The 16,503-nt window shown below is 32.0% G+C and overlaps 1 protein-coding gene across 32 annotated transcripts in view; it reads left to right on the top strand.

Moving 5' to 3' along the window:
- Positions 1-16,503, top strand: part of LOC145680788 (uncharacterized) — a 246,679-nt gene that overhangs the window by 162,914 nt on the left and 67,262 nt on the right. For 30 of the 32 annotated variants that reach the window (XM_081751809.1, XM_081751808.1, XM_081751806.1 and 27 more), the window contains 3 exons: positions 8,194-8,256; positions 11,335-11,451; positions 16,309-16,377. In XM_081751809.1, the coding sequence (XP_081607935.1) occupies positions 8,194-8,256; positions 11,335-11,451; positions 16,309-16,377 (249 nt within the window). The remainder of the gene's footprint in view (positions 1-8,193; positions 8,257-11,334; positions 11,452-16,308; positions 16,378-16,503) is intronic. The other 2 variants (XM_081751802.1, XM_081751793.1) reach the window with 1 other exon arrangement.

The following is a 16,503-nucleotide window of genomic DNA, read 5'->3' as shown; positions in this document are numbered from 1 at the left end:
AGATCGGGACGAAAGGCGGTACGAATTAATGATGCATTATAGATCTCATTATGCCATGCATTCTTACTAAGTTACCATACATATGAAAGCGAACGTTGAGAACGAATTTTTAACTAAGTAACGAGAATACTATAACAGCATTTATGCTTCGTCCCATGCACTGCAGAAAACGTTCTAATTATTTGTTACCTGGATGAACCAAAACTTTTAGAGCAGTCTGTGCTTATAAGCCAAAACTGAATGGTTCCTTTTCACTAAATTTTATTTTCTGGAACATATCTCAAAATTCTAATCACCGCATGCATAGTCATTATTGCAATGTTTTGTTTTCTAAAAAGGTGCACTAAACACGTTAATCAGAATCCGCTTAGAAACATAATTCGCGATAATTTTACACATCTGATATTTCAATGGTCATTTTATCAAATGAAAAGTTTAATACAGAACGCACCATTGTAATAACGATTTACTTATACAAATAATGAAGTATAAATTCCCAGAATATTTACTTACGATTTTATAAAACAACACGCCACTTACATACTGTTTATTCGTCCGCGTTTCCCTTTTTCTAACATTATCAATAACGTCTTCTTTTGTGGACAGAATCTACGAAGTGTAAGGCATGCCACGCGGTTTTAAAAAAAGCACGCGAAAGCACGTACAGAATGAAAATAGCCACACTTATACTAAAAGCTAATTAAACAAATAACAGTAATTTTTTTAGGAATTATTTTATAAATATTAAAGCATATGGGTTTTTCTGAGATTCCTAAAATTTTTTATACAATTGTAAAGTATGCATAGGCACAGATCAAGCAATTGTACAACGTTATGCAGTAGGTTAATTACACATCGAAAACAAACGAAAACACAAAAGCAACAAAACATAGAATAACAAACTAATAACTAACTAACAACATATTTGTGCAGGTCTACTTTAATCACTTCAAATGAAAGGAGCTCTATACCTAAGATACTATATCTGAATCCTTCCCTTTAAAAATTATCCAACCTTTAATATAATTTATGAGGTCCGTTTCAAAGCAAAGTAGAAATCTAATGTAACGGTAAATTATTCCGTTACAACTCTCTGGAGCTCAGTACTGTTTTGTCAACCTACCTTTTCTTCCTAGTTTTTGGTAGCGTCATTTCTTCCGCTTACAATTAAGTTTTCAGAATTATCTCGCTACTTGAAATAGGTAGTGTTTGTTATTGCTTTGACACATTGCTACATTGCATAAGTTATATTTCCTATTAAAAGAATGTTTTATCTAGACATAGTTCTGAATTGTTACGAGACTTCCTTAATTTCTTTACACGTGTGAATGACCTAACAGCAGCAGATTGGGAATTGAGTTTTATTTGCATTTAAAATATGAAAGTTTACAAAATATTAATGTCAAGGTTAATAAAATATTATTTGCCCTTTACCAAATCGCTTCAGTCATATTACATTCCTCCCCGCTTGCATATTCGGCATCTCCGATGTTGATATAAATATTTTAAAATTATATAAAAAAATTCCACTATTGATACGACATTATTTCACACAATCACTTATCACTGTTCACTTTCACATATAGACTTGTGAAATTTACACTAGAGGGGGGCGGGTTCAGACGAGTATTTCCTGGTTCATCCTATTTCCAGTTGATATGGCTGGAATACAGATGTGTCCTCTTCCGATAGCACTTGACGAAATTTTATTGTCCATGGAAAATATATTGGTGGAATTAAGTCGTTAATATCGTCTTGATGTAGAGATGATTATATATTAGCATATAGGTATAGCCGACATAGCCATCTTGAGTATATTCTTTACAGTCGATAGTTGGTGATTTGTAATTAGAAAGTTCTTGAGGTGTTTAGAGTACATGTTTGCTGGTTTGATTGGCACGAGAAAAATTCGACTTACGGAGAAATATTTGAAGTATAGTTGGAATAAGTAACTATGTAATATAAACCATGAATTGCGCAGAGATATATTATCTGAAGAAAAATTAGATATGTTTTAATTTTGCTCATTTTCGTAGTAGACATCCTCATATAGAGTGTCTACTTGAGATATAGATGGGATTTGAATAGAACTAATTTTCTGTTGTGGCTGTTGAGTTACATTTTCTGAAGATTTTCTGCATTGAAAATAAATAAAAATGGCTAATATAAGGATAATTAAGATAGAAATGAAAGTCAATATTATTATATAGAATATGGCGAAGTTCATGTTGATTATTTGCCTATAAAGGAAAACAGAAGAAAATACTATATAATTTTAGTATGGGAGTTTAATGAATAGATTTATAATTAAATAAGACACAACATATATTTGTTTCATATGCACATACACATTTCCAAAATTTCCTTTTGCGAATACCTTTTTGGGTACTTTTTTTTTTGTAAAGTTTGATGTCTTCGTCTTGCTTTGCAAGAATTTGATTTTCAAAACTGTAATTTTCTTTCAAAGAAAATAATAGTCTGTCTTTGGATTTGCTTTGCAAATCATGTTTTGACTATTATTTGATTACTTCAGTAAAATAATCTAGGTTTATAACATCATGTTACAATAATATTTTTCGTATAAAGAAATATTTCATACATTATTCGTTTGCAAGTGCTTAAAATTTTTTAAAGTTTCTTCATTATGTGAATGTAATTATATATTTATATTCGATAACTCCCTATTAATTTTAAATAACTTTATAGATAAAAATATGATGATGAGAGGCGACAGTACAGCACTTGTAATAGATATTATTAATAGCAATGAGATTGGGTCATTAGAAATTAGTAAAGATGGAGCTTAGGTATTTACAGTTATATTTTCTATTTGCTGCCTAAAGATTCCAACTTATTCAAAAAAGTATCCATATGAGGAGAAAATGGAGGATAAGTGATATTAGGTATTAAAATTTTGTGAGTTAAATTTAAAGTGCGTCGCGAGTCAAGAATTTGATCTGCTATTGATATGGACTCAAAATCTTCGTACACGAAAAATATAGCATTTTCACAATTGACGTTGACACTGCTATAGGCTGGTTTTATGTGTATCCTTTTAATTAGGTGACCAATTACACTTGTGGAGAGAATTATTCTCAGAGAAGTATGCTTGAAAATAAACTTAGCATCTGTTTCTTTAGTTTGCATTTCACGAGATTCTGTATTCTGAAACAATAAATTTGATAAACATTCCGCTTTAGGTAAAATCGACATTTGATTAGTGTAGCAAATAAACAAGAAAGAAATCCAACGGCTCTGATCTTTTTCTATTAAGTGAAGAGAATCTTGGTATAAGTATAGTGTTCTTGAAGCTTGAAGGAAACAATAGGATTTAGTGATAAATAACCCAAAATGATTACTTGGTATAGAGGGTTCATGTTTTGTGGAAGAATTAATGGGATGTCTAGCAAAACAGATAGCCTATGAATGTTTGGATTATACTCTAAAAGAAGCGTTTTCTAAATAGCAAAAAAACCTAAATCTTTTTGAAACACACTATACTTGAGTAAAGAATGATTAGCAATAAGCTCTTTAGCATGAATAGAATTTAGAATTAGAAATTAATTTATTTGATAACGCATCCCTAAAGGTACGTAAGGTTTAATCGTTTGAAGCTTCGTAAGTTTGCTTAGCTAATAACCAAGCATCAGACGACAGATGGTTACAACATTGGTCAAACATGTCCTTCTTTAATTCATGAAGAGCCGATTGCATTGCCAAAATAGTGTCATGTGGTGTAGACATTCGATTTTTAAAATCTGCCTTCAATTTTGAAATTTCAGTAGTGAGAATTTCATCGTGATTTTTGAGATTGTTAACTACGTGCTTTAACTTTTGTGTTTCGTAATAATTATATAATGAAGAGGCAAGACTTAAAAGTGCAGATAAAGCTGAGAAGATTAAGGAACGTTTCTGTTTAGACTCACATGCTAAGGTGTGGTTTTATACCGAAAGCATGAAATGACATGGAATGAGATTTTCTAATTGGTCGTAAAATATATCGTTTTGAATGCAAGATTTCGCAAATAAATGTGGATTAGAACAATGGTTAATTCTTATTGTTTCAAATTTCAAATCAAAATATATCCTTAAAGGGACAAAAATTTTGTCATTATGTTGAAGCGATAGTCTAATTTTATGAATAGCAACGCCACAATTCTGTAATGTTAACTGAGAATGTTCAATTAAATCGTCCACACTTGCGTATGTGTCGACACTAGCAAAAATAATAATTGAAGCTATGATCAATTTCCTAATGATTTCGTTCATGTTGCCTGAAATAAAAGGAGAAAACGAAATAATAGGTTGTGTACTTTACTAATACAGAAAATATAACATTAATTAATCTAAAATGCAATATGTATATGTATAAATACATATCAGTTTCAGGTATTATCTCCAGCGAAAATGTTTATCCTTGGGGGTGGGGAATAGGTGGGAATTCCGATTCGAGTACCGTTCTATTGAACCCCAAAGATAGATGAAAGAGACAGCACAATGTAACAAGAGTACTAAATCGTATTCAATGTTCGAAAAACGAAGGTTTGAACTACATTTGTGCAGCTCGATTTTACAGCTTTTAGCTTAAGGTTTGGTTGAGCTTTAGGAGAGCGCCTTATACTCGCTCACCCACAATGAATACTATTTAGCACAAATTGCCACACCAACATGTAACCTAACTTAAACATTATTTACAGAGGGAAAAAATAGGATGAAATGAAAATATTCTAATTTACTCATTTCTTTCATGAAATTCACTAATTATGATATTTACGTTATTTCGATAATTTAGATATAAACTTTTTTCACATTTATGACGTGTTTCACTATTTGCATATTTCCAATGATGATGTTTGTCTCTTTTTGTCGTTTGTTCGCATTTTCATTCGCTGTTGAAGATTTCTGTGGTTTTAATCGACGTATTTCTATCTCGTCTTGGATATCATTTCCTTTTGCATTTTTAAAAGAAACATGATATTTGTTTGAGCTGAGCAAACGTGATAGTTTCACAACTTGCTTGTCATAACGGAAACCAAATGCTGCTGGTATTCCTTTATGTCTTCTCACGTTTTGAATGAGAACATTTTGACCAGCGTGTAACTGTGTTTGCGCATGAAGGTCTTTGTATTTCTCCGTGTTTGAGATAACTTTTATACATATTCTGATAGGCATCATTTCTCGCGAGTCGCATCGTTTGCATCCGTTCGACATTTTCTTCCTATTAAATTGAAGATCAAAAACAATCTTTTATTCAAATCCTTGGAGCAGATAGAAATTTGAATATTTAGTTGTTTGATTCTTCAAATTATTTAATCCAAACACAATTTGCGGCAACATAATGTCCCAATTATTTCCAGTTGATTTGATGTAGTGACGTAACGCTCTTTGAATATTGTCGCTTGTTTTCTCAGCCAAATTGAGAGAATAATGTGATTTAAGTGGAATAAATTCTAATTCTATTCCCAATAATTTCGCTAACTCTGGCATTATCTTACTTTTATGAGCAGGAAGACGGTCTAAAATTCAAGATGATAGTGCTCCGTATTTTAAGATGAGTTTATTATAAATAGCAATCGCAATAGTGTACCTCGCTAAATCCGGTATGCTTTCAGCTGACATATCTCGTAGAGGCATCACAAGTAATTAAAATATACTTGTGACGATATGTAGAAGATGTTGGAAAAGGGCCACATTGTTCACTTGAACTACTGGAAATGGGGTCACCTTTGGAAATATTTGAGGTGTAATAGTAGCTACTTGGTTTCCTCTTTAATTTACTTCACAAAAAACGCATTATCTAATTTTCTGACAAAAATAATTACGCATGAATGGAAAATACACATTTTGTAGCGCCAAGTGATATGTACGATTCTGGCCAGCGTGCGCTGCAGCTGATGGATGACCGTGCAATATGTTAAAAATGTCATCTCTCATTTTAAATGGAACACATAACATATGCTTCGTGATATTTCCAAATCTATGTGCACGGTATAACTTTCCACCAATTAATTGAAATGCTCTAGCTTGCTGTTCCAGCCTGTAGTCTTCTCTACATTTTCTTTCGGTGTTTTGAAACACTTTTTTACTTCTTCCTTAAATGTCTCATATGACTTAGAATGTAACTGCTTCCTATTTATAAAAAGACGTAATTTTTCTTTATCGTTTCCTGAAAAGCATGTTATTACTAGATCTTTAGCCACATCCGGGGATACTTTGTTGAGCTTTATAGTGTCGTCAAACGCAGAAAAGAACTGCTGAATAGTCATTTCTTTTAGTCATATTTGGGAAAAGGAAAGGCATTACTATACACATTTACAATAGGTCTTGAATTTGGGTTGGGTGTTCCTGACTAGATTGAGAAACATTCGTTTGGTTAACATTTTCACCACTTCTATTATTTGCTTGGGAGATAGGTGGAGGGGTCGCCATGTCTCATCTCAACTTCACTCTACGTCTGCTCATAAATTTTATAACAATAAATAATTCTTTGATTACTGTACTGGACTAACTTCATGTTTCAAGATAAACTCCGCACACGCTACTGCCTACAAAAGCATTTCCTGTTATAATGCACTGGAATAAGATATCCTAAGAATGCCTGACATGCGAAAAACAACTTGAACATAAACGCACACCACATCTATATGTATATGCGATATTTCTTTGTTGTAAGTTACCTCGGAATTTCTTATAGCAAATGGTATGCACATATTCAAACATATATATCGGCACCATCCTAGATAATAACAAATCTGATATCCCATGTAATTCTTCTCTGCATAATTTGAATCCTTATTCATATATATGTGCCTTCAGGATCGATATCTATATTTAAACCGAAAATTGTACTATCATTTATGTACAAAGGCGTCAGCCATTAACATTCTTTTGCACTCATTCCTATAACATGTTTCTAACAAGGGCGCTAGCCACAAAATCCGGCGCTTATTCTACCATAACATATGCCAACTTATTGGATCGAAATCCGGGCGTCCACATACACAATTTATATCCACACATAGCTGATGTAATAATAACCATATTAGCCATTTAGAATGCCATCTCTTAACAAACTTAACAATTTAATTTTGGGTAGAGCGATTAATTTGTTAAGATGGATAGTTTCGATTGCATAAATAGAGATATCAGATCAGATAATTACTTAAACTGGTGCTGTGGCCTTACGCAAAAATTAATATAACTGTCATATTGAATATAGAAGTTAGGTTATGAGTTGAATGAACTTGGTAAAGAAGCTGAATAATATAAGTATGTTATCAATTTGTAACCAGCATGTGCTCACCCAGATTTTGATCAGTGAAGATTTGAGATGTTGATCGTTCTTCTCTGAGGGTCACTTCAAAACTCTCCCAAGTTCACTACTGTTTTGTAAACCTACCTTTTCTTCCTAGTTTTTGGTAGCGTCACTTCTTCCGCTTACAATTACATTTTCAGAATTACCTCATTACTTGAAGTAGGAAGTGTTTGTTATTGCCTTGACACATTGCTACATAGCATAAGTTATATTTCCTACTAAAAGAATGTTTATCTAGACACAGTTTAGAATTGTTACGAGACTTCCTTAATTTCTTTACAAGTGAGAACGACCTAACAGCAGCAGATTGGGAATTGAGTTTTATTTGGATTTAAAATATGAACGTTTACAAAATATTAATGTCAAAATTAATAAAATATTACTTGTCCGCTACCAAATCGCTTCAGTCATATTACAATAATATCACACCACCAAGCCTTAAGAGTAATAAAACAAAGTCTATCATTAACATATTCAGCCTGTTTCATTGCTGGTATTAAACGAATGGAAATCAAAATACTGTTTGTGTGGCCATATACAGAATAAAATTACAAAAGGTTACAGCTATTACTAGAAATTAATGTTGTTACCTTTTTCAAACATGTTAAAAGAACATAGTTTCTAATGTGTTCAAATTCCTTTTTTTTTTTTGTCGATACTATGAAACCTTGTAAATAGGTATAAATCATCTTTTTTTTTTTACCAAAACTTCACAAAACTACATTTTGTTGTTTACAAATCCACCTGGAGAATAGCATTTATCTTAATTTAGTTGAATTATTAGAAATTTTATAAGATACATAGCTTAAGCACTACAATTCATGAATTATTACAACTTCAAACAGATTTTCATTAAAGTAACTTATTCCTAATTTCAGGTAATCAAGATAATCCTAACACAAATCAACAGAATGTTCCTGTTTTAAGTCCTTCTAATACAGGTATTTTTACTCTTTTGAATGTTTGTACTTAATTTAACGTATGAAAGTGTACATTTCGAATTATATTTGTTGATACTTATAATTGAAATAATTTTAGTTTTCAATTCAGACATTATTACTTTATATACAAGAATGCTTATTGAATAGTTGTATAGAGAGTATCATGTCTTCTGTGTTAAACATAGCTGAAAGATCAACACACTTGATGATAGAATGTACAAAATACTAGTTTGTATTTTAAACACATTTTTATTCAATCACTTGTCTCAAAAGCCTGCGTCAAGTTTTCGTTGCTAACATGAGGTTCAAGTTTTGTCATAATATCATCCTGATAATGGTGCCAACCATGTCTTACTGCAGGGTAGGGAAAAGATCCGGGAATGCTCTAGTTGTTCCCAGTGTAAATTATGAATACACTGACCATATTTTATGTTTAGCGGGGTCCTCGTTATCATCCAGAAGAAGAAACATAACACTTCTGAGCAGACAAGGACATTTTAGTGTGATGATATTCGTAATAGCTGGAGTGTCCTGCAATACATTTTAGCATTCACGCTTTCTGCTTGTTCCAATTAGTTTGGAACAGTGCTTAAGATTTTATGCTTAGGGAAAAATGTATACAATGTATAAACATCTAGATTTTCGGTAAAAATACTTCTCGCAGTACGCTTCTCTTTCGGTTTCACTTTTAGTAGGCCTACTGAATCATTCTAATAAAATTGTAAAGGTTCACACGTTATGCGGTTCTTCACAATTATTGTTAGATTAAAAATATTACCATAACACTTTCTCATTAGCGCAATTTTAACATCAGAAGATTTTCATTATGTGTAGAAAAAATCTGAATGTAGTTCAGGTTGAAAATACTTAGTGAGTTAATGACATATACAATACGACTTATTTGGGGCGTATCGAAAGGATATCTCCTTCAATATTTCAGGAAGCGTAAATTTATATTTTCTGTGTGCCAGAGAGTCAGAGTAATTACTAAAGAATATTTGATTCTGACATTTCTATGTTATGCTGATTTTTATGTGAAATAATGTTTTACACAGGGCTTCCGTTTCTTTACTGCTCCTTGCTTCATTAAATATACAAGGAGTATACATTTAAATTATAGATTTTTTTCGAAAAGTATAAATTGCAATCCTGAAATCCTTTATTAGGTACATTTTACCATGATGCCAGAGCGTGTTAGCTCGTCTGAGAGCAGGTTATTAAGTGATATGTAAATGAGAACGATTTGTTGTGTGATTGATGTCGGATTTTGAATTGGCGGTTCGAAATTAACAGAGCATAAATGTTAAATTTTAGTGGAAGAGATAAACATTACCGTCTCATCATATCACCAAATTGTGCATGACAGACTTATAAATGCGACATACATCACACGGATCTCACAAACACCCAGATAGGAATGAATAGGAAAGGAAGAGAACCGTCATCAACGATCTAATATTCCTAACAATTATCCTAACAAAGAATAAATGAAGAATGTAATGCTAGAACTTCAAAACAACGGTATTTTATTCCAATTTACGCCACCTGAATCCTCGAGAAAGATATAGGTCAGTTAAATCATATTAACTATGTCAGTCTAAAGACTGTGTTTTCGACATTTTTGTGACTGTTTATTAGATATTGGTTCCAAGTCTTTAAGCTGTCAAAGAGAAATTTACATATATGTATCATGCAACCTAATAAGTCGTAAATGCGCCGACAAATGCTCACTTATACAGAGACAAATACATTCTGAAAATACTCCCTCTCACGCTTCACTAATGTGTTCGAATTCTTAGCTTATTAGGTAAGTAATCTATTATTTACAACGTCCTTCCTATTTGATCTTTCTTAATAAAACTATCGTGTTCTCGAAATGAAAAGCACCTTAAAAGGAAACTGTTTTAACAGCATAAAGGATACGATCAAAGAAAATTCACTCATTTCACATAATTCAAAGCTACTGCCAGCAATGGTGACAACTATGAAATCTGTGCGTAGGTACAATCGGAAAGTACTCTAGTTATCTAGTTACCAATACTGTGCAATTTTGTAAATCTTAAGGACATAATATTAAATTTTTACTTCTTTTTCATTTTCTTTAGAATTTCCTTATTGGTAGTATTATTCTCAATGGTTTCAATCATACGTATCGTATGAAATAACTGATTGTAGTAAACCAATAACATAGGTTGTATAATTTAAAGGGGCAGTATAATTTAAATATACAACTATTTGCTGTAAAAAAAATTAGTAAAATAAATTTTATTTCAAACAGAAAGGTATGGAGTTTTTTAATCAGTGATTAAACAGAATTAGGGAAATAAACTACAAGACCATGCAAACCTGTTAAATAATACAATCCTTAATTAAGTTAAATTATTGAATTATACATAAGTAATACAATGCTTTCGTTTTTATATTCTTAAAGTATGTAAATCTCCAAAATATAGAAAACTACTGGAGAACCACACATCATATTTATTTCCTTTGTCAATTAAATTAGATTTCGTTTGACGGATGTTAACAAAAATTCAATCGTTGCTACTAAAAGAAGCATGAGAAATGGATTTCAATGACCGACTTCGATCTAAACACGACTTTTCGTACATAACGTGATTAAAATATTAATAATTACAATTATCTTAGACTCAAATACAATATTGCTATTTACGTGAAATATTATAAATTAAACAAATTTTGTCATGCTATGATATATTTGTATTGAATCTTTTTTGGAAAAAGAGAATTGATACTTCCATTATCTCACTAAATCATTACTCACTAATTAAAATGCCATGTAATCATATCGTTGTAAATTGGCTACAGTTATCTTGAAATGTTATATTAAATTATATAGTTGAGGAAAGGAAACTACACGTTATAATATATATATATATATATATATATATATATATATATATATATATATATATATATATATATATATATATATATATATATATATATATATATTGATACTTCAAATAAGGAATTATACGTTAGTTGTTTTCAAAACTACCTTACTTCTTCTACAATTATAGCAATACAAGTTTTTCCTAAATGATATTTTTAAAACAGGTTGTGAGGATTCTGAGTTTAGATGCAATAATGGACTGTGTATTGAGAAGAAATTTGTCTGTGACACTGACAATGACTGTGGAGACGGTAGTGATGAAGATGATAATTTGTGTGGTAAGTAAATGCAGAAATACTACTAGCGTATGATCTTTCAATCTAGTATCTTTCTACAATATTATATGTGTTTTTCCTTTATTTTATTCAGAAGTTGATACGGTAAAAGTAATGTTGTAATATAAAACATATATTATTTTGAAAAACATAGGTATTTCATCCCAATGAAGCAAATAAAAGGGAATTATTCTTTTAGAGTTTGATTTTCAAAATAAATAGAAAATCATCAATTAAGATACAAAACTATAGGATCAGAGCAGTAAATAAAGCCAATGGAGCTTAGTATTTTCAAAAATTTAATAAACTGTGAAAATAGTAGGTAAGGCATAATAAGATAACTTCGTAGCAACCGCCTTGCAAACTGATTCCCTAAACTTTGGAATCAAGTTACAACATACAACATCTTAATTATAATAGGCTGACACACAGTCACCAACAGCAAAAATTAATGAAATTTGAAAACTTGCTGCCAATTGTCACTTAATGTATAATAATAGTAGTGCTAGGAGCATGTCTGAAAGGAAAACTGTATGTAATGGCAGAATTTAAAAACTCAAATGACAGAAGAAAATAAAATATGATTGAACTGATGGTGTCCTGATTATATGATGAATGTATATAAATTATGTTTCTCTTCAGCTTTATATCGTGTTAAAGATTATAATTATAACCTGGAAATCTTCAGTAGAAGACAACATAATCTGTCAGATTCCTGTCTAGATAACTAAGGATATTTGAAGTTACAGAAATGTACACAATGTATGAATTTCCTTCAGCTATTTTATTACAAAAAGAAAAATCATATGAAATTGTCCCATAGATATAAATTAACACTGTAAATAGTACCAACAAGATAAGGCTACATTGGGAGCTTTCATTATTGTTAAGAAATTTATAGCTAATTTGAGCACTGTAAAGTGAAAACATAATTTCTGACTCACCCAATTTTTAAGGTTCTAGATACACAAATTATACAACTACATTTTAAAAATATACTTTAAATTTTATTTTAGCAATCAGACTGTTTAAATTATAAAGGATTGTTTTTCTGACAAATTTCTTTACGTAGAACTTTTAAATTTTGCATTTTGAACTGACTATTTCTTTGTATTGCACATGATACAAGTTCAATGATCGAATTGGAAAGCGTGTACATTTCTATCGCCTTTAACCTAAATACATTTTTGGTCTGTTTTTATGAAATATTCATATTTAATATTTTCAAAAATTTTCTTTATAATTCCGTTTTAATCATTCAAGTTGATTTTAAAAAAGTAGTGATGTTATAACCTTCTGTTTTGTGTGCATATTTGACCTCTGCTTAGTGCTTGCAAACAGACACAAAGGCACATCCTGTTAGATCATGATTAGAAGTATTTTTTACTCCTGTGCGCATGTAGGAAAGGAGCTGTGTTTATGAACTTGGATCCTTATCAGCAACCAAGAGAGGGAGAGAAAGACGTATGAGAGAGGGAATATTAACTGCCGACACTAGCGACTTATGCAGTTATCGCGCAATGTATCCTTAGCTCAACCTTCGCAACGACACAATATCCAAAGTTTCTCGGCTAAGGTTGTTTCAGCTTCTAAACCACTCAACTTGACACAACAGATGCTTAGAGAAGGCATCTGAAGACTAGTTCTGTGTCACCAGTGATGTAAATTCAAAACAAGCAGTGTTGACAATGAATTAATTAAAATAATTTTATATATGCAAGCAAGATGTTCTGGATAGTAATTTTTACGTAAGGTTCAAAGTGATATCCGAACTTTTGAGATCATGTAAATGTTCTAATACGAGGGTTACACTGAATATTTTAGGAATCATGTTCTGGGTAAATGTTTTATGTTAGATTATGTTGTAGTTAAAAACTGCCATCTTTGTTCACTCTAAATAAAAGATCATATGTAACTCGAAACCAGACCACTGCCGTGCCATGATTTATTAAGATTATCGACAAGGATTAACATACCACAAAATGTGTTCGTCGGATGATTACTATTTTTCCTGTTGAAGCTCCATCTCAGTCAACAATTTACAATTAGTTTCAGGAATTCAGATGTGGCCGGATCAGCCTGAATGATGAAGATTGTGTAGGTCACTCATCAATAGCCATTGTATGCAAAAATAGTGAAGCTGTCAGTGAATTAATTAACACTGATCGACATGTGACTTATCCCGAAATTCAGGAGACCTTAGGCATTTGCATGAGCCAAATACAAACAATATTGCATGATTATTTAGGTTTGAAAAAAACTTTGCGCTCGTTGATTCCCACACAATTTAACTCAAGCAAAAAAAGCACGCCCATGTAAAGTGGTGCAAAGCTGTGACGAAACAGTTTAAGTCTGGTTCATATGATTTGATGTTTAACATCGTAAAAGGTGACGAAACGTGGATGTATGCATACGAACCAGAAACAAAACGACAATCTGCTGTGTGGGTGCTCCGCGATGAACCTGAACCAACCAAAGTTGTTCGTACACTCAGTGTCTCCAAACAAATAAGGGCATCCTTTGTTTTGTAAATCAGGTTGTACTGAAACTATCTCACTGGAGAATTGCAGAACAGACAATGCAGAATCGTACCCAATCATATGTCTACCAGAAGTACTGAATGCGAGCACACACTTCAACCCCAACCGTCGAATCATTCTGCATTATGACAATGCCAGCTCGCACACAGCTGCCACAAGTGGTTTTATAGACCAGGAAAACGTTAAAGTTATGACACATCCTACTCATTCTCCTGAATTAGCTAACAGTGATTTTTTTTTTGTTCCCAAGAATCAAGAAAATGTTGCGTTTTTTGCACCCCAGAAGAAGTCATCGAGGACTACAAACTACATGTTTCACAGGTACCAACTTCATAGTGGCGTAACGGCTTCACGATGTGGTTCTATCGAATGAAACAATGCATTGTTTCATAGAGAGAGTACTTTGAAAAGAGACGAAACATGCTCTACTTTCATGTTCTTTTTTGTACTATTTCCTTCAGTGTAACCATCGTAAAATGGTACTGCCAGCACTGAAAATACAAATATCAAATTGCATAAAATCTTATGCTTCATCTACTTATGGAGAATATTTAAGAATTCGAGCAAGTATCGAAAAGTAACTTTAAGTTTATCTTTGTGAATTTTTTATATTGCCTACATTACAGAATAAAAGTACATTCTTCATTGTTTATCATTCAATTTAAAATCCCAATAATATGATTTCCTTACATGTATAAGACTTTTTTAAAAATAAATTTCTTGCCCCAATTGAAATCTATAATTAGCTATGCTAGTACTATGGGCCTAACGTCATAAACGAGCAGATGGTGCGTTGCTGGTGCAGACAATTTGACGCAGGATGACAAAATATGTATGATGAGCGTAGTAGGAGTCCAACTGTTATCACAGACGGTATTGTGGAACTTGTTCCGGAACGTATCAAGCAGAATCTTCACTTCAGAATAACGGAACCAAACGGTCAGTTCCGCAGATTTCCCTCTCCTTATAGCAACCATTATCACGGAGCACATGTTGTTCAAGAAGTTTTGTGCAAGGTGGGTACTGAAGCAAGTAACTGAAGAACACAAAGCAAGGCTCATGCGGTCAACATCGACATTTTTGCAACGGAACCACAGAAGATGGATTTCAATCGGCGCTATACCGCGTGAATTCAAAAACATTATCACCGCTAGGACTTCACACGCTGCAGGAGGTTAGATTGAAACGCCCATCTTCAACCATGAGCACGACGCTTCTGAGACGACTAGGGAAGTTCCGTTGGTGCATGGGCCATTCCAGGACCTTGCTCTCTCAGTACACAGAGTCCCTTTGCGCTACATATGGATTCCTGGCTACGGGACGTATGGGAAAGTTATTTTTAGGATGCTCCTCGTAACTTTGAATATTGTAAATTGAAATATATATATATATATATATATATATATATTTAAAATGTTAGAAATGTAGTGTTTCTCCCAGAAATATAAATTCAGATATGACTAATAATGAACAATTGAAGATATATGAAGATTATAGTGTTTTTAATGAATAATGAAACGTATAAATATATCATGATCCAGTCGATTCCGTTAATAATATACCACCGTATGTAATTAATCGTAGTAGGAAAAGAGCGCTTCTGTAAATGAAAAATAAAATAACAAGATCGTTGTAGATCTTGCAGTACTTTTAGCTAATAGTACAATCGTTACGTAATTTTAATCGGAAGAACTTTACATATGATTCAGAGAATGTGAAAAGAACAAGGACGTGTTAAAGCAACAGGATAGGCCACTTGTAATGTGGTTTAAATAACACTTAAAATAATTCATATTACGAAACACTAGCAATGTAATCAGGAATATGACATGTTGGGTTCTATTTCGATAAATAAATAAAGACTTTAAAAAGAAATATTAAGTAATATTTATCTGCAGAAACATACCACCTGAAGAAAGTTTTAAGTACTTTTTATTTTTGTTTGAAATTAGGGTAACTTTAAACCTTTGATAATTTTGATTTTCATGTGTTTGAAGAATATTCCATCTTCACCATAGTGTCAAGAATTAAAATTTTCGTTGCAAAATGTCTCCAATAATTATTTACATTTCTAGAGTAGTCTCACGGATTGCGTAGTCTAGAATATAACATGTCATCTGTTATACCCAAGTACCACAAATATTTCAAAAACTTAAGTCATCCACAAAACATGCACGTAGACAATGTGTTTTGGTACAAACTACAACAGAAATGCCCGATCTTTCTATATACAAATTTATTTTATCAATACGTTCGAACATACGATTTCCGAGTAGATCATTAATGTGATATTTAACGCCATTGTTATTTGTATTTACAGACCAAGAGAAACCTTCGAACCCAAATGCTCAAAATGCAATCCCAGTACTTAAACCAAGTCAAGGATCCAGTAAGTATGAAATCTGTGCTTCAGTATTTTTGTATAAAATTCTAAAGAAAATATAATGAAATATAATCCAATATAAAGGACCATACTAGTTTGAATGAACTTCTGCTCAGGAAGAACAATGTATCT

The sequence above is a fragment of the Thermobia domestica genome, chromosome 3 (assembly GCF_964235325.1).
Source record: "Thermobia domestica chromosome 3, izTheDome1.hap1.1, whole genome shotgun sequence".
In the NCBI taxonomy this organism is placed as follows: domain Eukaryota; kingdom Metazoa; phylum Arthropoda; class Insecta; order Zygentoma; family Lepismatidae; genus Thermobia; species Thermobia domestica.
Note: the sequence above shows the minus strand (reverse complement) of the source record. Positions and strands in the feature narration are given on the sequence as shown.